This window comes from Notolepis coatsorum (assembly GCF_963971535.1).
Source record: "Notolepis coatsorum genome assembly, chromosome: 7".
Taxonomy (NCBI): domain Eukaryota; kingdom Metazoa; phylum Chordata; class Actinopteri; order Aulopiformes; family Paralepididae; genus Notolepis; species Notolepis coatsorum.
Genome location: NC_140171.1, coordinates 89,616,250 through 89,640,969, shown reverse-complemented (window position 1 = coordinate 89,640,969; position 24,720 = coordinate 89,616,250). Strand labels below are relative to the sequence as shown.

The 24,720-nt window shown below is 42.7% G+C and overlaps 1 protein-coding gene across 3 annotated transcripts in view; it reads left to right on the top strand.

The window, feature by feature from the left end:
• Positions 1-24,720, top strand: part of srfa (serum response factor a) — a 122,586-nt gene that overhangs the window by 91,817 nt on the left and 6,049 nt on the right. For all 3 annotated transcript variants that reach the window (XM_084318737.1, XM_084318738.1, XM_084318736.1), the window contains 2 exons: positions 3,865-3,966; positions 23,196-23,369. In XM_084318737.1, the coding sequence (XP_084174863.1) occupies positions 3,865-3,966; positions 23,196-23,369 (276 nt within the window). The remainder of the gene's footprint in view (positions 1-3,864; positions 3,967-23,195; positions 23,370-24,720) is intronic.

The window sequence follows — 24,720 nt, the reverse complement described above, 5'->3', positions numbered from 1 at the left end:
GAATGGGGCTGTTTTTATGAGGCCACAAAATGTTTGTGTGAGCTCTTACACCCAAATGAGGTTTAATATTCAGGTTCAGACCTTCTACCAACACTAGAATATAAACATGTCATGGCCTTGTAAAGTCAGAGCCCCATTCACTGTCTACGGAGAAGCCCCAGATTTACATCCTGCTTACGTCACCAATTTGGAGGGTTTTCTCCATGTAAATCTCAGATTTTTAGCTTCAGGAGAGGGGTGCGTGTTCACAAGTGTAAGCTCTCACACAAACATTTTATCGGCATCACCGATTAGAGGGTTTTCTCTGATTTCTAGCTGTAGAAGAGAGTGGTGTGTGTTCACAAATACTGACTGAACTGTCTGGGGCACTGAATATGTGAATTCTTAAAATGGGTTCCCCGTTTAAGTTTGAGCCTGTATCAGTCTGTCCTGCTTTACCTGCTCCACTACATCCATCCCTTTGAACCGTACTTATGATGCTTTGTGATCTTTTATGTTGCATGTTATCACTACAAGTTTAGTTTAGTTCAGACTTTATTTGAACAGGGTCAACACACATTAATGCACATTACTGTAAATGTGTGAGACGGTGTTAGCCAAAGCACATTTTCAACTGTTGTCCCTGGGCCTGGTGTTAAAAAGCTGCTCAAAAAGAAAGCCTTATATATAAGTTCATTAAGAACAGGTTAAAAACATGCTAAATACGAGTACAAAAGAGCACATTAACGACATATGTTAGCAGACATGTACAAACATAAGCGCAAATACTCTGTATGCAGACAAACAGACATGAGAGCTATGTATGGCAGCACATACATTAGCAGACGCATAGCACATGCATTTGCAGACATGTACAGACGATGTACAAAAAAGGATAAGACGTATTGGGTACACACGAATCGATCATACATGTACTACAACAACAACGCCATACCAAACCCCTACATGTGATCGCAAAGTATTTTGGGATCAAAGTCAGATGGGAAGACAGATTTTGTTCATACTCTGGGTATCTGCGGGCAAAAAGTATAACATTCATAATTCTCTATTTAAAGCCATAAAAGGTTTCAGTAGTCTTAAGTCTGTAGTTTTAAGAGATTAAATATATGAAATGTTTTTTGTATTCAGTTATTTAAAGATTTTTGCTAGCTCCCGGGAGCTTGGTGCATCTGGCAAGAGCTTGTATAGAACGTGCAAGAATTAAAATGGTTGCTCTAAGTGGTATTAAACAGGTCTTACATGTTTTTTTATCCACTTTTTCTCATTTTTCTATTTTTTCTCCCATCCCAGTTTCGCTGTGCCAATTCTCCCCTCCCCTGTCTTGAACGTTGCTCGAATAAGCCCCCCACTGGCCGGTTGTAGGGAGGATAGAAGCCTTGCATCATGTGTCTCCTCCGATACACGAGGAGGCAGCCTGTCGCATCTTTTGACCTGCCAGCATGGACTCTCATTGGCGAGGTGTAACGTGTGGGAGGCTCACACTACCCCCGCCATTTCCTGTCTCTGCTGTGCAGGTGTCCCCCAACCGACCTGTAGAAGTCGCTGTCCACAACGTCCAGATTACCACCCATCGACTTCCACCCGCTAATTCTGCCAATTGAGTTAGTATGACGGCCGGCCCAAGCCGGAGGCAACGCCGACAGCCGGTTTCAAACCCGGTGTCTCTTGCGTTGGTGACGAGCGCAATGTCCGCTGCGCCACCCAGCCGCTACAAAAAGGTCTTACATTTGACTTGAAACCTGCAGATACCCTGATGCTATTGATATTGATAAGTCATTATGTAAAAAGATTAACTACAATGTTGAAATTCTAAAGAATATTATGATTAGACGATGTAGTAAAATGGCTAATAACTAGCCATAGATTTTCTGAAAATATACTTTGTAGTATACTAACATTTTGTTAAATTTAAACGACTTTTCTTTCAATTGTTAAAAGTTGTCCTTTTTAGATGCACTTAAAGGTGCTATTGATAACATTCAGCCACTAGTTGTCGCACTAGAGCACCAGCATGTCATTTATCCAATCCATTCCACATGGGGAAATGGGAAGTAGGGAAGGATACATGTAAACAACAACATACATTTTGGACCTGTCAACATTTTTCTTTTAATGATAAATTAATTGATTTGGGGGGAAAAGCAATACTTTAATTAGCACCATTTTAAATATATTAGAATGATACTTTTTGGTTACTTTTGCTTACCAAAATAGTACACCTTTAAAAGGTTTATTACTAAAGTACAACTTAGGTTTGGTAAACATCTATTAAGTGTACTTAGATGGCACTTATAGCCTAAGCAGTTCAAATATACTCAGAAAAGTAAGGTTCAAGTATACTCTCTGAAAAGTATGTGCTTTCTCCAGTGTATTTCTCTAAAACAAATACCTCCATGACCAAAACCTGTGTTTTCGTGACAAAATGTAGTTTGGAGACCAGACACCCGTGAGAGTCCTGGTGAAATATATTGTAATGTTTCAATGCCCTGTCATCAGGAAGGTCACAACTCTTATCAGCTGAGTAACAATGTTCATCAAAGTGTTGAGTGCTACAGTGTAGGTTAGTTTATTAGGACAAGTGCATGACAGTAAGGTTAGTTAGGGTTGGATATTTCTTTTTTTCCCCAGTCATGTACCATGAAACCACAACAATTACCAGACAAAGTTGTGTTGTGTGAACAGCACAGCGCTCTGACAAGTCTTTAATTGTGTGTAGGTGCCATTAGCAACAGCTTGACAACCACCTGTCACTTGATTGATGCCAGTGGCAATGACTCAAAAAGCTAACTTTATGCTAGAAATCTTTTCTGCCTATGGTCGACAAACGGTGAATTGCAGAAAGGCAGGCTTGCATTTTCCCCAAAGCAATCCCTTTTTTCACTAACAAATATTAAAATTACTAATAGCCAGTATAATTTGCCCAAGTGGCATTTCTAATGTTGGTTTGCTGAAACACTAGATGATTATGTCAAAATAAATACATAATGCCTTCAAACACCAGAGTGCTTTACTAGCTCAATCTAGAAGAAAGACTGAGATATTTGTCCAACAGAATAGTTTTCCATTCATAAATCAAATCACAGCAGTGAGAGTTCATAACACTTGATACAGGGTAACATATCATCTACGCGGTAATGGCTGATGTGTGAGGGTCATGGTTGCCATGGTTGCATTCATTTTTAACTGAAGCTCCAGCCGTGCAGTATATCTGAAATTAATAAACATCCCTCCAGCCAATCAGAATCGGGTATTCTCCCAGGCCATGGTATAACACCCCTCTTCTTGATGTTCCCTCCAGCCAATCAGAATCGGGTATTGTCCCAGGCCATGGTATAACACCCTCTTGGTGTTCCCTCCGGCCAATCAGAATCAGGTATTCACCCAGGCCATGGTATAACATCCTCTTGGTGTTCCAGCGAGATAAGATAACAAATCCTATAACATGGTGGTCTGGGGCTAATTTTGAGTGTAGTAAGTATACAACTAAATTTAAAAATAAAATGTTCCCTCTTCACATGCACTTTATGGGACCACTGTGGAAACTAGCTCTTTTTTGTGCCTGTCCTTTTATTTCTGCTCAATCAAAAAATTCAATCAATCAAAATGTTAGTTTTATTATGGAATTTCCTTCACTTTGATTATATTGGACTATAAACGTAGTTCTCAGTCAGAAGAATTTCAAATAAGTAGAATGCCTTTTACAGCACATGGTAATGTACAGTACATGCATTTCACAAAGGATTTATTGTGTTTCTTGTAGACAATTTGTGCAGTAAGTACCAACGGCAGCAGTTGTTTTACGAGTACAACAGGAATAGTAAACTCCAATCTCCACACAAATGTGTGTGTGTGTGTGTGTGTCAGGTGGAGGGATGCCTCAACAGCTGCAAGCCATCCAGATCCACCCCAGCAGTCAGAGCTCCACCAGTCACAGCTCTGACCTGATCCACACTAGCACCTCCACAGGTAAGCCCCAGTCCTTCTGACCTGGTCCACAGTCACCAGCACCTCCACAGGTAAGCTCCAGTCCCTCTGACCTGGTCCACAGTCACCAACACCTCCACAGGTAAGCCCCAGTCCCTCTGACCTGGTCCACACCAGCACCTCCACAGGTAAGCCCCAGTCCCTCTGACCTGGTCCACAGTCACCAGCACCTCCACAGGTAAGCCCCAGTACCTCCACAGGTAAGCCCCAGTCCCTCTGACCTGGTCCACAGTCACCAACACCTCCACAGGTAAGCCCCAGTCCCTCTGACCTGGTCCACACCAGCACCTCCACAGGTAAGCCCCAGTCCCTCTGACCTGGTCCACACCAGCACCTCCACAGGTAAGCCCCAGTCCCTCTGACCTGGTCCACACATAGCCCTTTCACACCGCCAGGGCTCTGGTTCTAGCTCCAGCTCCGTGCTGGAGCCTCTGAACTTTGGTGCCCTCTGGCGAACTGGCCCGCGTTCACACCTATTTAAGCAGAACCAACGTTCCACCATCTCTGTCATCAACGGGGGGCGTTACTCAGGCGGAGGTAAACATAATGCGTGGAGAAAGGCTTAGCGAGCCTCAGCACGCGAGCGCACACACGCACTGTATACGTTTGAAATGAATCGTTCCAGTAAAGTAGGCTTCTATTATTCAAATTACTTGTTTTAATGGGTATCATAGTAGTAAGTCCTACTGTAGAACATGACATATTAGCATGACATCTGATTTATTAATGCCAATACTGGACGACAAGTGCAATTGGCCTTGACAAGTGTAAACTATGGATTAGTCAGTAACAGTTCACGTCGGACCGTTTAGCTCAACGGGTTAGTGTGGCTGCATGTGAATCCTGTCGTCCCAGGTTCAAGTCCCTCGGTTAAATTTTTTTTCTTTTGTAATGTTAATTCATTTATCCACTCTGGTTGGATGGTGTATTGTACTTGTGCTGTATAATGACTGTTACATTCAAGCCTAAAATATGGCTTGTGTAGGCCTTGAATGTAAAGTGGTGGACACGGGACACTGGACAAGAGTTTATAAAAAATAACTATTTATTTGAACAGCTATCTAAATGGACAAAAAGAGTGGGAGCTGGGTGTTCCAGACTCCAAAGTTCAATAACAAAAATGAATGCACATAGGCAAAAGAGAACAAGCAGCAACAATAGACAGGGAAGCAGTGAGAGCAGGTGAGACTCTGGACAGCTGAGATCTCTTGTGAAGTGGGAGACACTGCAGCCTGCACTCTGCTCTGCTTTGTAGGGCGTGGTGCCTCATCACCACACCTGGGATAATTACAAGAACGGCCATTTTAATTACATGGAAAACAAAAACAACAGGAAGAAACAGTGTCAATCACAGACCACCAATTAGTGACAGCACACTTAAACACAATGTGAATATGCACCACAGACAGTAAGTATCCCTCCACCATGTGAAAGTAATACATAACAATGACAATACATTTGAATTGGATCTCGTCTTGAGATCGCTACCTGTTGAGTGGATCAGCATGGTGCAAACCGTGCAATGCCTACCTCTGAAGCTGTTTTATATAGGGCGCATAATCATTTTGCCACTGTCGTGTTCATATGGTTGTGATCCACTCAACGGGTAGCGATTTCTAAATGAGATTTGATTAAAATGTATTGTCATTATACAGCACAATACACCATCCAACCAGAGTGGATAAATTAATTAACGTTAAAAAAATATATATATGTAACCGAGAAATTTGAACCTGGTGATAGAATAGCCCTGTTTTTCAATGTGTACATAATGTAAATATTTGTAGATGACCGCATTTACTCTGACACTCAGGCTTTATGCTGGGGAGCAGACCGGGAAGACATAGGGTTAGATCCACAAAGAATGGATTGCACGGTGCTAGTTGCACCCTACTTACAATTCATTATAAATTGAAAACGGGGGACCCTGGTGTAAACAAGACGAAAGTCTTTCTCTGGTCTGCATCCCCTTAACAATTGTGTGTATTGAGCCTTACTGTATTCTACAATCTGTTAATAAAAGTTTTAATCAATCAAATTTGTGTATCTAGCCCGGCATAGTGTTAGAACTCTCCATAAGCAGAGCAGGCATGGTGGTAGAGATAGTGCCGAGGTCACCAGCCACAGACACCAGTGAGCGCTGTGGCAGTCGGGTCATCGCTTATAGATGATGGGAGCAGGGTAGAGAGAGAGACAGAGATCTGGGTCGTATGTCAGGAGAGGCATTGCGCGGTTGCTATGGGTGGTCAGCCGTTGCTAAGGACTATAGTTTATAGCTGGGAGTTCTTCTGGTTTGACTCAGATTAAGGACACAAGGCTGACACGTAGGGAGGTGGACGGAGAGACTGCAAAGCTGGAGGATGGGGGAGGGGCCTCCTCCCCCCCTCCTAGGCCATGAGGGCTAGCTTCGGCTAACGGGGAAGGTTTTTGGCTAACTACTAGGCCTCAACCACCATCGGACTAATAGCAGAAGAGACGGTAGAGATAATGAATTCAATATATTTTTCAAGGACCTTTTTCGAACTGTTTTCCATCTTGTACAGAGTATGTTTATGGGAATAAACATAACGTTCCAAGGAAAGGTTTCCATTGTGTGGTTAATTCTTTTGAGACGAATGTATCAACGGGGAAGATATCGTGTATCAGCTAGTACGATGAGAAAGAGATAAACACAACGCAGAAACTTCACGGATGAGAGAGAGCCACAGGTGACGAGGTGATTACTGGCTGATTGGGACACTGGGACGACAGGATTCACATGCAGCCGCACTAACCCGTTGAGCTAAATGGTCCGACGTGAACTGTTACTGACTAATCCAGGGGTTCCCAAACTTTTCAGGCCGCGACCCCCAAATAACGCTGTCAGAGAGCCGCGACCCCCACTATTATAGGATGTAAAAAATAATATTTTTTAAAGAATTTAATAATTTTCTTTATTTAAAATTTTTTTATAAATGGAAATGTATGGTTGAAACATGCAAACGTTCAAACGCACACACTAATAAGCATTGGAGGCTTTTAACCAGGGCCGGACTGGGGAAATCATTCAGGCCAGGAAATATAGTGCAAAATATAGCCCCAGTCAGGCCACTTTTTAAGCAGGGGGTCTGGGGGTCCCCCACCAGGACATTTCTTGTTACAAAGACTTAATTTCCTGCATTCTGGTGCAGGAATTTTTTTATTTGTACCCTTTAAATGCCAGTGTTTGTGATGGCATCACAAATTATTGTTAAAAAACAGGCTAGCATATGTATGATTAGCAACAACACTGATTTTGATGGATTTTCAGTTTTTTTGTAATGTCAGATTGAAAGAAATACAATCTTTTATTCAACTTCACCCCTGATCATAACACCACATATTCATTTTATAATTCTAACCCTTTAAATGCCAGTGTGTGTGATGCCCCGGCGTGACCAAACCAGACTTAATGCGGGGAGATAAAAGTGTCAGAAAATGCGGAAATGTCTTGCACTTAAAAAAATCGAAATCTTGCTATTTTGACTGCTTTGAAATGTCATTGCTCTGTTCCCTTATTTGCAAACTTAAATACAACTTGTAAATGAGTTAATTATTGTTAGATAGTTCGACAGTATTGTCGCTCATATTGTGGCAAAAACTACAAGCGAGGGCTTTACGCTGGATGTGGTCTGTCTGCGCGTGCTTCATGCATTAATCACAGGTTCTTAACGAGGTGTTAAAACACACATGGACACATTTAGAATGTCACGAATTATATGAGCGAACGAATTTCGTTTGAGTGGATTTATTGCAACCTAATGCTGTCCTTATTTTAATGTTGCGCTTTGTTATTGCGTGGCTTGAATCCGCAGCAGTAAGCCAGATAAACAAATTTATTAACGCACCTTTCAATATGCGCCATTGGTCAGGAGTCAGACAGGCTGCTGTCCTCATTCAGAGCGAGAGAGGGGGAGGGTAGCAGGCTACCATAGCGCAGGCTCATGACGGCAACGTTACGTTAGTGACTTGGTTGAAATGTGATTACCAAGTGGAAGGAAAATATATCCAGTGCGTATGATTTGAAATTCTCCGCTGTCTCCTCTCTCAAGCGGTGCTCCACTGTTTGGCTGCTCTGCCTGTCTGTGTCTGTCTGGCTACTCTGATCCAATCACATTCAGCGTCCCGTCAGCATTTCTACCCCCCCACCCCAGTCTGCGAATCAGAGCAGAGTAGGGCGGGTTTTCACGGAATGAAAACAGTCTCTTTCAGCGGGTCTGAGTCAGAGCGAGAGTTGACAGCGCATCTACTGGTAGTCTAATCTGCAGGTACTGTAGCTAGTAACCTTGTTCCCAGTTTTACAGTATCTCCGTGAGAGTGGCATATTTGAAACGCCACTACGAAACAAAACAGTTATTTTGATGGAGTCTTTCCTCAAAATGGAGACCATGTTTGAAGGCAAACAAAAGCAAATCCCGCTCAGATAGCACAGCAACCAGAATAACTGAAATACTGGGTGATGATTTGATTACACATCTTTGTGATAGAATAAAAAAAAATACACAGTGCATTTCCATAGCTGTGGATGAGTCCACTGAGAATGCTCAGTTGCTGGTGTTTGTGAGGTTTTAGTGAGTTTGTGAGAAGATTGGATCAGTTAACTCTTTCACTACCACACTACAGAAGGTTAACTCTTTCACTACCACACTATAAACTATCATGATTTTGTGTGTTTACAGTGCCACAAGACAGAGTCATTGACATAACAAAAGAGCCTGACTAGAACGCAGCAAGGTGTTAATGTCCCCAGAGAGAGAGGGGGCCATGGAATACAATGCATTCTGGATAGGGTTGTAGTTGTTTAACACATTCCCTGCCACGCTTATATCCATCAATGTTTGATCACTGCCACCAGTCTAAGGCCATGGTTAGACTATTGTATTCCTGGCGTTTTTTATACGTTTTTGACGACGTTTGATGTCCCTATTACACAGAAATGCGTTTTTTGGCGTTTTTTTGTGGATACGGCTGAAACGCAAAATTGTGTTTGCGTTTGGAGATACGCAAAAAAACCGAATCGACAACAGCGTGTAGTCAGCACGCTAGCCGTTGTTGCGAAAACGCCCATGCGCAGTAGATACCATCGCGTGCCCTTCCGGTGACAACAGTGTGTGTGTTTAGCTCCGTGTCCCAAATAACTTCAGCTACCATGTGTTGTCAAGTTATTGTTATAAGGACCCCAGTCCAAGCTACAACAGTCTGCATTCCCTTAACAATTGTTTGTATTGAGCCGTATTGTATTGTACCCATATGCAATATGTTAAATAAAGTTTACATCCATTCATTCTGCTAGCATTACCGATTGCATGAGCAGCTGGCTAACGTGAGCTATCAGGATTCAGACCCTGTTAGCTCAGAGCTCCTCTTTCAACTTAACAAGCATTAAACAAAATGGCCCAGTCATCTATTCACCTTTGTTTAATACACACAGCCAGGGGAGGAAACTAACTTTTTGGCTTACCAGCCAACTGGCGAGTATCTGATTTTTTTTACCAGACAAACTGATTTTTTACCAGCCAAAAAAATCACTAATTGTGATAATTACTTATTTGTATGTCTTCGTCTAAATTGATTTTCAATCATAGTAATAATCACACCGTGTCTCTACTCTTTAAAATATTTATTAGCATAAAACATTAATAACAGTCTCTACTCTTCACAATATTAGCATAACACATATTAACATGAAAGAGGGATCTATTCTGGACTGGGTTGGGCTGAACTGGGCAGTGAAAGATGCTGGGTTGGGCAGTGAAAGAAAAAAACCGAAGTATGTTGTGAAGTGTATAGATAGATAGATGTGAAATGTATAGATGCCAGTACTGTCTATCTGTATGTCGTGTATGTCATATGTTATGATGAATTGAAAATGGGGGACCCTGATGTAAACAAGACGAAAGTCTTTCTCTGGTCTGCATCCCCTTAACAATTGTGTGTATTGAGCCGTACTGTATTGTACCCATTCTGCAATCTGTTAATAAAGTTTTCAATCAGTCAATCAAGTTAACTTTGAACCTCGGTTGTCAAGCCACGTCAATGTTGTGTATGCATCCGAGTGTTCACTGTGCCTTTAACTCTTTCAGTGCCACTCACGAGATTTCTCGTGTTTTTTTATAGGTGGTTGCTAGCCACTCACGAGATTTCTCGGATTTTTTTTTTTTTTTTTTTTTTTGCGATCTGAAAAATTATTGCATCACCCGAGCCTACCCGAGTATTGCCGAGCTGCGCCGGTGATCACTGTGGAAAAAAGCGCCCCCTGTCGTCTCCCAGATGACATAAGTGATTTTGGAATGGACTCAATGAAAATGAATGGGGAAAGAAATCCGGTACTCCACATTTTCCAGTTCACTGATCCAGCCGGGGTTACTAGAGTTCATTCTGGAGCCTCAGATCTCCGCGGATCATGGAGAACCACTGTGTCGCGTTGGATCCATACACGTATCGATTTTTTCGAATGGTGATCAGGAATTGGAATATACCAGTTGGATACCATCTGATGTCAGGTAAGGACTCTATGTTATCAGTGGTAGGATAATCAGAGTAATTTTGATGAAGTTATAAGCTGTTTTGTGAAATCTCTTCTTTCGTTTTCACTGTAAAAGTCCGAGAGGAAATCAACAAGGCGATTGTCCGCGCGCGGCCGTAATGTGCGTGCGTGCACGTATAATATTGATCATCTAGCGTTTATTTGAAAACGATTCATAAAAAGGCAGACGAATATCAACGTTGTGGAATATTCCACTAAAAGACGATTTTCATAGAATGCTCCAGAATGAGTTGTTTTTTATATCAAAACGGGGGCTTTTCTAACTGCTCTGAAACGGCAACGACGCGATAAAAAAAACAATCTGCCTTCACAGCACTGTCTGGAACATAGTCTTTGATAATGCGATGGGCAGATTAGACACATAGCCATAATTTAAAACATAGATTAGGCGATATTAACGTTAACATTGGCGCGGATGGTGGCATTCAAGCGGTAAAATGGAAAACCAGGCATGGCATTTAAAGAGTTAAGACGGCACGGTGGCCTGGCTGGCCCTTACGACAGTGCTGTCAAGTGTTGTGGTAACGTCAGTTGGGTTGGTCTGCTGTTGTGCACTGGTTGAGCTAGCCCCTTTCGTGACTGCGATGTGCAAGCCAGGGGCTTTTGAGCATGAAATAAAATGTCTAACCTTACGTCGTAGTCTGGTGCGCAATAGACTAACATACACCTCTGTAATTTAAATGTGTCCTTGCCTTGGACTCGAGAGTTGTACTAGGGTTGGATGCAGTTCCCCGTTGCTCAGTCTGTCTGTTTTCCATCTTCTGTGTTTAACGTTATCTGTTTGCGAGTGCTTCCTTGACTGATGGCCAGTACCACAGGACTTTTATTCAACATTCTATATTTCCGCGGGTTGGCCAGTACTGCAGGAACTTTTATTAAACATTATATATGTCCGCGGGTTGGCCAGTACTGCGGGAACTTTTATTAAACATTATATATGTCCGCGGGTTGGCCAGTACTGCGGGAACTTTTATTAAACATTATATATGTCCGCGGGTTGGCCAGTACTGCGGGAACTTTTATTAAACATTATATATGTCCGCGGGTTGGCCAGTACTGCGGGAACGTTTATTAAACATTATATATGTCCGCGGGTCTTGTGCAGTGCTCTCGTGGCACTGTCAACTCGCCAGACTGGCGAGTGGTCTTCATGAATCACTCGCCAAACGTAAAAAATACTCGCATTTGGCGAGTAAAGTGGCCTAATTTCCTCCCCTGCACACAGCGTTGTCTAATGTTATCTAACTACTGATAGCTCGCGATATCATCAGTTTTGGTGCTGGCTAAGTAGCGTGAGCTAACGTTAGCTTCTAGCCACAATGCTATATTGTTATAATGGCATACTCCATTGACGTTAGCATGCAGCTAACAATGCTACCGATCGTTTTTTAGACTAAACTATCCGCTCTTGGTGGTCACTTGTGTTGATGTTAGTTTTGTTTCATCAACAAATGACAGGCAGAACACACAGTGAATGTATCCGTTTTGTTTATTGCACTTTTATTAGGCTTTGCTGAAAAAGAATTGCTGCATTGAGTAAATAGGCAAGATGGTGGCGCGGCATAGGCGCCTGCCTTATTGACATTTATTTTCATTGCTGGAGCTTCCAGGAAGTGTATTGGCACATTCGTTCTGATTGGTTGAAATTGCCTTCATGTTTGCCACCTACTGCCACCTACTGCTTTGGCAGTGTACTACATCAGTGTGCTCGGGTGACAAAAACGGAAAAAAAACGAAAGTGTGACTCGAGGCGCACGACGTCGCGGCGATACGCATATGAAAACAATACGAAGATGATACGAAAGGTGTAACCGCCGCCTAAGGCTGTGGTTAGACTGACTGATGTTTTCGTTTAGTTTTGAAGATGAGTTTCGCTTTTCCAGGTCGCAACGTTGTTTCAACAAGTCCCTCCTATCCACGGCTGGCCACATATTTGCAATATATCAAATGCAAAGTAGATTTTTCTGGGGGGGGATTATTACAGGCTAGCATGTGTCAATGATTAGTAACAACAGTTTTTTGTAAGGGCGCCTTCACCAATCACATGCGGCACGGTGGTGTAGTGGTTAACACTGTCGCCTCACAGCAAGAAGGTCCAGGGTTCGATTCCCGCTTGGGGACCAGGTTTCCATGATGCCAGTTACCCAGGTGCGGTATCTCCCAGGCCTTTCTGTGTGGAGTTTGCATGTTCTCCCCGTGCTCGCAAGGGTTTCCCCCCCCCGATAAGATAAACCCAATGGAAAAACATGCACAACAATAGATCGCTAACACTGTGGCGTCCTTGACGAAGACGGACAGGAGCACTTGGATTGGTCCCCTGGCGCGGCTCACGTTGACGCCTGTCTGCTCCCGGCTGCCCTTGGGGGGGGGAAGGACGACGGGATGGGTTAATCGCAGATACGAATTGCATGCATGCATCGCATGTGTGCCGATTGATGACCTCTGAGCAGGTCCTAAATTATTATTATAATTATAAATTATGCTCCCTGTGTGTGTGTGTGTGAGAGCAAGAGAGAGAGAGAGAGATTTTTATTTTATTGTACCTTTATTTTACCAGGTAGTCACTTGAGATCAAACTTGTGTGAGTTGCAGTGATCTCCTGGTTGTTCCCCACCTAGGTTATCTAACTATTGTGCTGCTGCAACTAGAAACACTGGCCTGGCCTGCTTCTAAGTTCAGTGGCCTGACTGCATAAAAAAATATATATATATTTTTTTAAATCATCTGGCGACCCCCACTTTGGGAACCCCTGGACTAATCCATAGTTTACACTTGTCAAGGGCCAATTGTCATTGCCGCTTGTCGTCCAGTATTGGCATTAATAAATGAGATGTCATGCTAATATGTCATGTTCTACAGGACTTACTACTATGATACCCATTAAAACAAGTCATTTGAATAATCGAAGCCTACTTTGCTGGAATAATTCATATCAAACGTATACAGCGTGTATGTGCGTGTATTCTTTTGTGTGTGCTGACTCGTTAAGCCTTTCCCTATGCATATTAAAGGGGAGATGTTGCATAGCGATATAAACATAGTCATAGTATCAAATTAGTATTTAGATAAACCAGAGAAAAAAATCACGTTATAAAAATAAGCTGTTTCTAAGAAAAAACGATTTGTTATGTCCATTTATGTAGCATTTATCAACATGTGCGCTGCCATTTTCTTCACGCTAAATGCTGACGTCACAGAGATGGTTTCGCCCGCAGCCTCCCACGTACCTAGCTACTACTACTACTACTACCTGCAGCATGCTGTAGCTATATTATTAGGCTCCTCAAATATCGTTATTCATAAAAAAAAACATTTATGTAATATTTTACAGCATTGAGCAACCCCAACAGGGGGATGCTGCATATGTATGCTCTGTCATCTTTGAGATGGCGAGACCTGCAGTTGGCACCTGAGATGGCGAGACCTGCAGTTGGCACTGTGTGAGGCCACGACATTTGAGCAAATTAATACTGCATGTTCTGAAGGTCCAGATTAATAATTAGAATTAGTTCAACAGAAAGGTATAGATTAGGCTATCACCTAAAGTCTGTTGGTTGCTATATGAGTTCAGCCTCAACCGAACTCAGTCTAAAGGTCTATTCTGTCTCCGTTATCCTCTGCTCGTCGCCGTCGGCAGATCGATGCGGGAGTATGGTATTCCTCCTCTCCCTTGGCAACACCACAACACCGTTTCCAACTAATAATGGCACTAACGTTACCACCACAGCGCTGTAGCAAAACACCTCTCTCTCCTCAATTTTATTCTCCAACTAACTGTTATCTTTTTCTCTGTTCAATATGTGTTGAGTGGCTCGGCTGTATACAAAACTAACTAGGGGTGTAACGGTACGTGTATTCGTCCCGCGAATTTACGGTACGGCCGTCACAGTGCGGTACGTGCAGCCATGCGATGAATACGTAACAGCGCAAACATACCAGTCGCGCATGCAGGCACTCGCGAGGTCCGTGCGAGAACAGCACGCGTGGCCGGGCACACAGAGTCCGACTTCAGAGCGAGCGAAAGTGCACGGGGAAAGGCACATTTACATTGGAAGAACAGCTGCAGCCTAACACACACACACACACGCCGCGCGTCGCCAACACACACACACGCCGCGCATCGCCAACACACACACGCCGCGCATCGCCAACACACACATTCTCCCCCGCCGGACTCACGCTGATCAAAAAAAAAAAAAAACATACTTTTTCGGACTGATCATCTGAGCTCCGATCTCCAGTTGAACTGCTATTGTGTTTAAATCCAAATAATCCTCTGCCATTGTTGTGTAACATGTCATCTGTTCTCTAGTAGTCTTCAGTCTCTGCTTCACGTGAAGTTAAATCCTCTCTAGAAGTGAAACTGAAACTTAGCAAGCCTATAAGTTGTTAAAGGGGCACTAGGCAATTCATTTTACTCTGGATGCCTGAACACAGAATGACACCAGTATCACTGACTACCACGGCAAGCCTATAGAAAATTATAATAATTAAGCGGCTAGGTGGTGTAGTGGTCTAAGGCACTCGCCACCAGTGTGGAGACGCTAGGATTCGCGTGTTCGAATCCAGCTCTCCACATTGTTTTTCAGTTTGGCTGGTCGTCCGCAGTAATACACATTGGCCGTATTACGGGGAGGGAAAACTGAAGGGTGGGGATCGAACGTTGTGAACAAGCGACTCCTACAAGTCGGTTGGTGCGCCTGCGCAGTAGAATCAGGAAGTGTCGGGGGCAGCGTGAGCCTCCCACGCGTTACTCCTCGACACTAAGAGATCGAGCTGCGCAGGTGAAAAGATGCGACTGCTGTTACCTCAAGTACCGGAGGGGACTTGTGCTATGTATGACTTAGTCCACATTGCAGCCGGCTTGTGGGAGGCAAGAAACAGCGTTCGTGACAGGGGAGGGTTGAATTGGATGATACGAAATTGGGATGGGAGAAAAATATAGAAAAATGGGAGAAAAAGTGGATCAAAAAAAAAGAAAATTATAATAATTATCATAAATATAATATATAAATAAATAAAATTATTTAAAAAAAAAATTTTTTTTTAAATATGTATATTAATAATAATAATTATAAATATTTTTTTTCTGTTGTACCAAACTCGTACCGAACCGTGACCCCAATACCGAGGTACGTACCGAACCGTGGCTTCTGTGTACCGTTACACCCCTAAAACTAACGGTATAACTTTGTCTCCGTCGTAAGCAGCGGCGATACAAGGAGCATATACCGGCGAACAATAAAACAATAAAACACCATCAGGTCAACAGTAAATATATATCTTACAAATAAAACTATATATATATATAGAAAATAATAAACGTGGACTTTAGGTGATAGCCCAATCCATACCCCTCTGTTGAACCAACCCCAACCATTAATCTGGACCTCCAGAACACTGCAGAATAATAATACGTGTGTAACAAAACCATTCATTGTGTTTGATGTAAGCAAACTGATGCCAGACTCAGCATTCATGCGTTCGGCTGAATATCGAGATGAAGTGCAGCCTACATGGTGAACTCAACTCGTTATTATTGGCGCAAAAAAAGGAGGAAACGATGCGGCCACTAATGCGAACCACGTTAGAGGGCACATGTGAGTATAACGGTGGTAGTCAGAAGGCTAAGGTGATCACATGAAAAGTAATTGATTCATACTAGGGCTCGACGACCGCGTTACACTCTCCCAAGTCGCACGTATTTTTCAGACATTGCCCTGTACCCGAGCTCTACCAGGCACTGTATTCGCACATTGATAGCCTTCTGAAAGAAGACGTTTCTTCAATTAGCTTTACCAGTGATATTTGGAGCTCTGATGTCAGCCCCATGTCAATGCTGAGTTTGACAGCTCAGTGGATTGATGCAGACTTCCAACTCCGTAAAGCGGTCCTGCATTCCCAAGAGTTCTCCGGCTCCCATACTTCTGCAGGATGCAGCGCTGGCAACAGCATTCCAGAATATGTTCCAGACGTGGCATATTCAGAAAGAAAATATTCATGTCATACTCCGAGATAATGACCGAAACGTGGTCAAATGCATGAAAGACTCATGATTACAAAGTTTGGGATGTATGGCCCACGCGCTTTAGCTGGCTGTCCAGTGTCCACCATAGAGTGCTGTCACAGCGCAGCATAAAAGACATCGCACTTTTACGCACTGTTTAGCCTATATTTTACATGCTGTGTTTAGCCTATTAAATAGGCTAATTGTTTTTTCAGCCTGTTATTAGTTTTAACTTCTTTAATTCACACCTCCCCAGTTTGCAACAGCCAATGTTCCGAGACATATTTATATATTTGTATAATTGTTAGGCTATTTGAATCCACCATTTAGGGCATATATCGGTCGGGTATCGGTATCGGCCGATAAGTGCCTTGTTGACTGCCATTGGCCTATCGACCGATAAGCTCAAATGTGCCGATGGCAGTAGCCGATAAATATCTGTCAATTTGTGTCACGTCGAACTGGTCCACACGTTCAAACTTTGAAAAAAGTTTCAGTCAAGCGACCTGCCCACACAAGCTACTGCATCAAAGTTACTACTTATGATTAACAAAGGCATTCGTTTTGTGGCATTAACGTTATATAGTTACACGTTCAATAACATCAGCGTATTTACTAGACCATAGCAAGCATTACTCATTCATATCTCTCGCTTCCTTCCTTTGCTCAGAGAGCCCGTACTGAATTGTACCCATTCTGCAATCTGTTAATAAAGTTTTCAATCAGAAAAATGTATAGAAAAGCTTTTATTATAACATTTGTTGCAGTAAAATCATTATGCCTCGTTTAGTACTCCTGCGGAGCGCTGGTAGTCTACTCGTGGGCCGTGGGGAGCTAGCGTTATTAGCTTTGTTGTTGATCGAAAATCAATGGCGGACTTCCCGGAAGTAAAAAACTAATAAGCGCTTGCCGATTGGTGGTAAGAACAGCAGAGGTGGGTGCAAGCGGTGTGACGTAATTGGCAGAATCGACTGTCAATCAAAATTGTTCTGTTGCCATCTACATGCATTGCTTTGGTTGAGAGAGATAGTGCTCTCTTATTAAAACTAATAAACAAGTCTTGAGCAAGACAAGTTAGTCTGTTATGAAAGCCAGTGAGTATTGTATGACTCAGACTTCAGCAATAATCATGACTCATGAGCATTATAAAATAAAAACACACATGGCATGGTGGAATTAATACCATAAACATATTTCTTGATGTTTCCTTTTTTTAAGTAAGTAAAGAGGCCTATGTTCATATCTGTGAGCACAATTTGTAACACAAAAAGAGAGACGTGTAGCCTATTTAATATTTTATTTATTCATTTTATTATTATTTTATTTGTTGCCATGCCTAAAATAGTCAAGCATAGGGCTAAAACATTTTCATAAACAATATTAATTTCTTTTGTATATGGTTATAATAAAAGCTTTTCTATACATTTGTCTGATTGATTGATTGAAAACGTTATTAACAGATTGCAGAACAGCTCAGTGGACTGGAGGGTGAAGACCAGAAAAATACTTTTGGCTTTTTTACATAAGGGTCCTCCATTTTCAATTCATCAAAACATTTAGAGACATACAAATATACAGTAGTTTCATAAAAAAATAAAAAATGTTGCCACAAATATCGGCATCGGCCGATTGTGTTAGTTGAACAATCGGTATCGGTGGCAAATTTTCATATCTGTGCATCCCTAGTGTTTAGCCTATTAAATGTAAATAGGCTAATTGTTTTTTTCAGCCTGTTATTCAGCCTGTTAATAAATGTGTCGTTAATTCAGTATTTAACTTCTTGAATTCATATTTATTTAGGCTATGCTAATTAAAAACACAAATGTTATGGACATCTAATTTAATTATCTGCTTATTTATTAATGCTTCAATTAATTCAGAAACGTTGCAGCAAACAATCCATATGTGCATTTGTTTACATAATGATAACGTACATAAATAACATAATATATCTGTATCCTGGAGAAACTTAGAAGAAGATATAGTAGCACCACATAGACTGCAGGACATAGTATACACCATATTATCAATTAAGCAATGCGAATTGAAATTTGGCCCCCTTATTACACATGTGATCCGGATATGGCGTGAAACGCAAAAGAAATATTCTAACCAACATAAATGGCATAGCCATACTCCCCTATTCAATAACAATGCACTCCTTATTGGAAAACAACCTATAAGATACCCCAAATGGGAAAAGCAGGGCATACACACATTGGGAGATGTTTTCAACAAACAGGGTTTTTGTAGCTATCAAGATATACATAAAAAATTTAACCTCACCAGTTCCACATATTATTTTTACGCACAGTTATTGGATTGTTTGAAGGCTCATGGAGTCCCATTAAGGATACCAATTGAGCACCACAGATATCGCAAATTCTTCTATGAAAGAGAGACATCGAGAGGATTCGTATCTGATTTTTATCATCACTTACTAACGTCTTCGTATGGAATCCTCCCCCTAGACTCAGTCTGGAGGAGGGATATACCAGACTTGGAAATAGATTTTGATTGGCAAGAAGTCTGGGCAAACGTTCGAATTGCGTCACGTAACCCGGACCATCAACAAATTAATCTTTTTTTTTGATCCACTTTTTCTCCCATTTTCTATATTTTCTCCCATCCCAATTTCGTATCATCCAATTCAACCCTCCCCTGTCACGAACGCTGTTTCTTGCCTCCCACAAGCCGGCTGCAGTGAGGACTAAGTCATACATAGCACAAGTCCCCTCCGGTACTTGAGGTAACAGCAGTCGCATCTTTTCACCTGCGCAGCTCGACCTCTCAGTGTCGAGGAGTAACGCGTGGGAGGCTCACGCTGCCCCCGACACTTCCTGATTCTACTGCGCAGGCGCACCAACCGACTTGTAGGAGTCGCTTGTTCACAACGTTCGATCCCCACCCTTCAGTTTTTCCCTCCCCGTAATACGGCCAATGTGTATTACTGCGGACGACCAGCCAAACTGAAAAACAATGTGGAGAGCTGGATTCGAACACGCGAATCCTAGCGTCTCCACACTGGTGGCGAGTGCCTTAGACCACTACACCACCTAGCCGCCCTATATCAACAAATTAATCTTAATTATATTCATAGGACATACCTGACTCCTATAAGATTGAACAGAATGGGACTTAAACAAGACTCCCTATGTTCCTTATGTACAAATGTGGATGAGGGTACATGCATGCACATGTATTGGGATTGCCCACCGGTTAAGATATTTTGGAAAGAAGTGTCCCAGCAATTATCAGTATTCTTATCTCTGAACATACCTGTACCAGGGCTGTACGTTAACTTTTTTTGCACATAGCACTGGTGCTACAGAGGTTGATAGTTTTGTAGCACAGGCCAAAATCTTGTAGCACGAGTATAAAACGTGTTATATTTGTAACAGTCACAAATGTGCCTATTGTATTTGTGTTATTTAGTTGCAGTGCCATGTTTGGCTGTCATTTAGTATATCGCCATGTGTTATTATTACTATAATACTCATATGCTATTTTCAATTAATATCATAAACAACATAAGGAATATTAGCATAATTTTTAGTGGACTGAAGGAATGAGTCGGCGTTAATAGTTTTAAATGCAAATAATTTATTGAAACATAGAAGTGGGGTCGGGACACACACACACAATGGGGGACCCTGATGTAAACAAGACAAACGTCTTTCTCTGGTCTGCATCCCCTTAACAATTGTGTGTATTGAGCTGTACTGTACTGTACCCATTCTTCAATCTGTTAAATAGCGTTTTCATTAATTCATTCACACTGTTTCAACTCACCACCCCCGCATCATATTGTAGTCTAGTCTGTCTTCAAACTTCCACTCCTCTCGAAACTTTTTTATATTTGAATATCAACATTATCTGTCCATCCTCAGTAATCCTCAGTTTACTATAATATACTCCTGTCCTGACTAGTGACTTCATCGTCTTTCCAAACGCACGCGCACACACACAGGGAAGGGGAGAGTGCCCCCCCCATTTCCCTTTCCCCAGTCCACACTGTGTCTGTCTGCTGTTCTCTATGGCTCTGCGCCTCTGATCAGGATTAGCTTGTTAGCTTTCGCTAACGTTGTAGTGATTGTAATGGTACATAAACGTTCATTTCAGGCGATGTGCGCATAAATGAATGGCGACGGTGCAAAGCATCTAGATGCATTTGACCCGTTGTGAGAGAAAAAAAGACACCACGGACTTATTTCGGGTCGTGTAGGCGCACTGCTGTGTAGCGCCTGTTCTATATAGATATCTATGTGTAGCGCTGCTCTGCTTTCAGACTGGGCGGATATGACTCGTCGAGTTGTCACAGAGTTTTTTCAAAATAAGAGTATCATATGAACCTTAATGTTGCTAGCTGTCGGAGCCTAGTTATTATAGCTGGAGCTGCGCTTGGGCAGAAATGAGACCTGCTACAGGATTTTCAAAATAAGAGTATCTATATGAACCGAATGCCTATCGCACCAGTGCTACTGAAGTAAATCCATTCATCGCACAGACCGCTGTTGCTGTAGCACATGCGATATATATGTCGCACTGTACAGCCCTGCCTGTCATCCCTCTGTAATGCTGTTGAATGATGTATTTCAGTTTGCAGCCCCTATACAGCTAAAGAGACTAGTTTTATCTGGTCTCACAGCTGCTAAAAAGCTGATAGCATCACGATGGATTCAACCGGAAAAAATTTGCCGGAAGGTATGGGTTCTTACTTATCTCGATGTGATTTATCTAGAAATATCGACAGCAAGAATTTTAGGTGTCAGTGAAACCAACATTGCAATCTGGTTAGAAGTGGTGGAGAGAATAAAAGCTAGCATATGAAGTGTAGTGCCTGGTTAGAAACTAAAGAAAATGGATGGATTATCCAAGTGGGGGTCCGGGGGGGGGGTGAGCGAGCAAGAGCATTATGTATGTAGGGTATTAGATAGCAAGTATTAGGTATATATCTCGTAAACTACATTTATAATGATTCAAATGGTGATTTCATTGGATGTTTACTGTTAATGCTTGTGAGTCTAATTTGTTGTTATGTTTGTTTAAAAAATTATTAAAAAAAAAAAAAAAAACATAATATTATTGAGGGAGGAGAGAAACGCTGAGGGCATGCTGAATGTGATTTGACCAAAGCACAGTATACACACACAGACAGTGGAGCTGTTTGCAGATAGCGGAGCATTTTGACTTGTTGCGTGGTGGCGATGTCTTGCAGATAATGGTATAATTATATAATATATTTTTTTTCTGTAGGTAACGTTACATTTGGTTGACAATTTACTGACTGACTTTCACGACACTCCATATTTACGTAGCTATCTAGCCAGCACTATAAACCGGGACCCAGCCCAAACCGTCACCATCCAGCTAAATCTAAAATGGTGGCGCTCATGGCAAAAACGGGGAAATTACATTTGAGTTTTCAGACAAATAAGCAGGATTTCACATTTGATTATAGGACCATGTCTTACCCAAGGTACACAACAAACAAACTAGGCTCATATTGTTCAATGCTTCATCTCCCCTTTAATTTCTGGAGCATTTCTTTCTCCACTCTGTTTTGATGGTGTATTGTACTTGTGCTGTATCATAACAATACATTTGAATCTGATCTTGTTTTGAGATCAGTTGCAAATCGCTTCCTGTTGAATGGATCGACAGTAGGGGTGTAAAGGTACACGTATCCGTACCAAACCATTTCAGTACTGGACCTTAGGTTCAGTACGGCTGTGTACCGAACGAATACAATGGTATGTTAACCACTAACAACCAACCACCAGGGGCTGTTTTTTTTTCACAGTCTAATATAATTTTTTTTTTCTTTTTTTAACAAGTTGATTATTAATTTCAATATAGAATATTCATTGACAGCCCTACAAGTAAATTAAGTTACTGCACACTACATCACCCCTGAGTGGCACATGGAAAGCCAAACTTTCCCCCACTGTACCGAAAACACGTACCGAACCGTGACTTCAAAACCGAGGTACGTACCGAACCGTGGTTTTTGTGTACCGTTACACCCCTAATCGACAGTGCAATGTCGACTCTCTACTTTCCACCGTTCTCGTCTTAACAGCCTAGAATATGACACGCCCACTGATGTCACGGTTTGCGAGGAAAAAACAACTCTTTTTCGGTGCCAGCTGAGCACCGATTTGTCATGTTCTGAACCAATTAATCCCGGTGTGAACACTCCGGCCGGTGCGAGATTACGTTCGGGAACCGGCTCCAGCACGGAGCCTGGCCGGTGTGAAAGGCCTAACAGGAACCTCCACAGGTAAGCCCCAGTCCCTCTGACCTGGTCCACAGTCACCAGCACCTCCACAGGTAAGCCCCAGTACCTCCACAGGTAAGCCCCAGTCCCTCTGACCTGGTCCACACCAGCACCTCCACAGGTAAGCCCCAGTACCTCCACAGGTAAGCCCCAGTAGCTCTGACCTGATCCACACCAGCACCTCCACAGGTAAGCCCCAATACCTCCACAGGTAAGCCCCAGTACCTCCACATGTAAGCCCCAGTCCCTCTGACCTGATCCACACTAGCACCTTGTTGATGGTTATGCCCTACTGAGTATGTGTGTTATTCATCGTTATGCCCTACTGAATGTGTGTTGTTTTGTCTCCTCTCCTCCAGTGAGTCTTCCCACCACTATCGTCACGTCCTCGGTCCCCTCCTCCATCGCGAGTCACATGATGTACCCCGGCGGCCACACGGTCATGTACGCCTCTCCCACGCCCTCGCTGGCGGACGGCAGCCTGGTGCTCAACGCCTTCCCTCAGGGCGCCCACGCACAATCCCACGACCCCGGTGAGACGCTCGCATCACTCGGACGCTTAAGATGGTTTCTAGTGTTTTTCGTTTGTCTTAAAGATTATTCCCTCTCCAGGGGAAGAATGTGAAAAAGGTGCTCTGGTGAGTTCTGCACAAATAACATGTCAAAGTCATGCAGCGTTAACCATTGGTTCCCAGTGAGCGTCGGCTAAATGTAGCCAGTTAGTGCTAAATGATGGGGTCACGGTGGACAATATGACTTGTTTTAATATTGCACCAGATCCCGTAAATTGTTTTAAATCAACAACAAAGCTTTACGAGTGATTTTTCCAAGCCTTTCCAAATGCAGAGGTGAGATGTTTTCTGTGTATGTGTGCATTCAACTTCCTCAATAGTCCAGGACCAGTTTAGCCTAGAATTGCTAATCTTGTGGGTGAATAATTTATTTAATACATTTTTTAAATATGGAAAGAAATGTATCTATAGTAATCCAATATTCATAAAAGATTTCTCCTTACCTACCTTTTAATGAAACCAGTAGCCTTCCTTGTATTCACTGAGACACCCGAGATGTTTAGAGGTTATAATGGTATATTTAGGGCGGCTGGGTGGCGCAGCGTACATTGCGCTCGTCACCAACACAAGCGACACCGGGTTCGACTCCGGCTGTCGGCGTTGCCTCCGGCTTGGGCCAGTCGTCATACTAACTCAATTGGCGGGTGGAAGTCGATGGGTGGTAATCTGGACATTGTGGTTGGGGACGCCTGCACAGCAGAGACAGGAAATGGCGGGGGTAGTGTGAGCCTCCCACACGTTACACCTCGCCAAGGAGAGTCCGCGCTGGCAGGTGAAAAGATGTGACGGGCTGCCTTCTCGTGTACCGGAGGGGACACGTGATGCAAGGCTTCTATCCTCCCTACAACCAGCCAGTGGGGGGCATATGCGAGCAACGTTCAAGACAGGGGAGGGGAGAATTGGCACAGCGGGTAATTGGGATGGGAGAAAAATAGAAAAAGAGGAGAAAAAGTGAAGCAGCTTAACTTGTGTCAGCCTGTTCTGTGCTTTTCGAGCTGACCTACTTTTCCAGAGACACACGGCGCTACTTCGGGAGTGGAGAGAGAGTGAGAGTGAGACCGCGGCTCAAACTACCTGTTGGAATAAATTAATTGATTGATGTTTAACTTGTGTGTGTGTCCAGTCATTTCGACTAGCAAACGTTGTCTGTATTTAGTTGGTTAGCTATTTAGCTCATGTGGGTAGCATTTTGAATAGCATCAATGCTAGCTGGCTGGATACAGCTTTATTTACTAAATTATGGAGGCTTTTTAACACTTTGGCGACCGATGGGACCCGTCTAATATAGTGGTTGAGGACCAGGGTTTGTCAA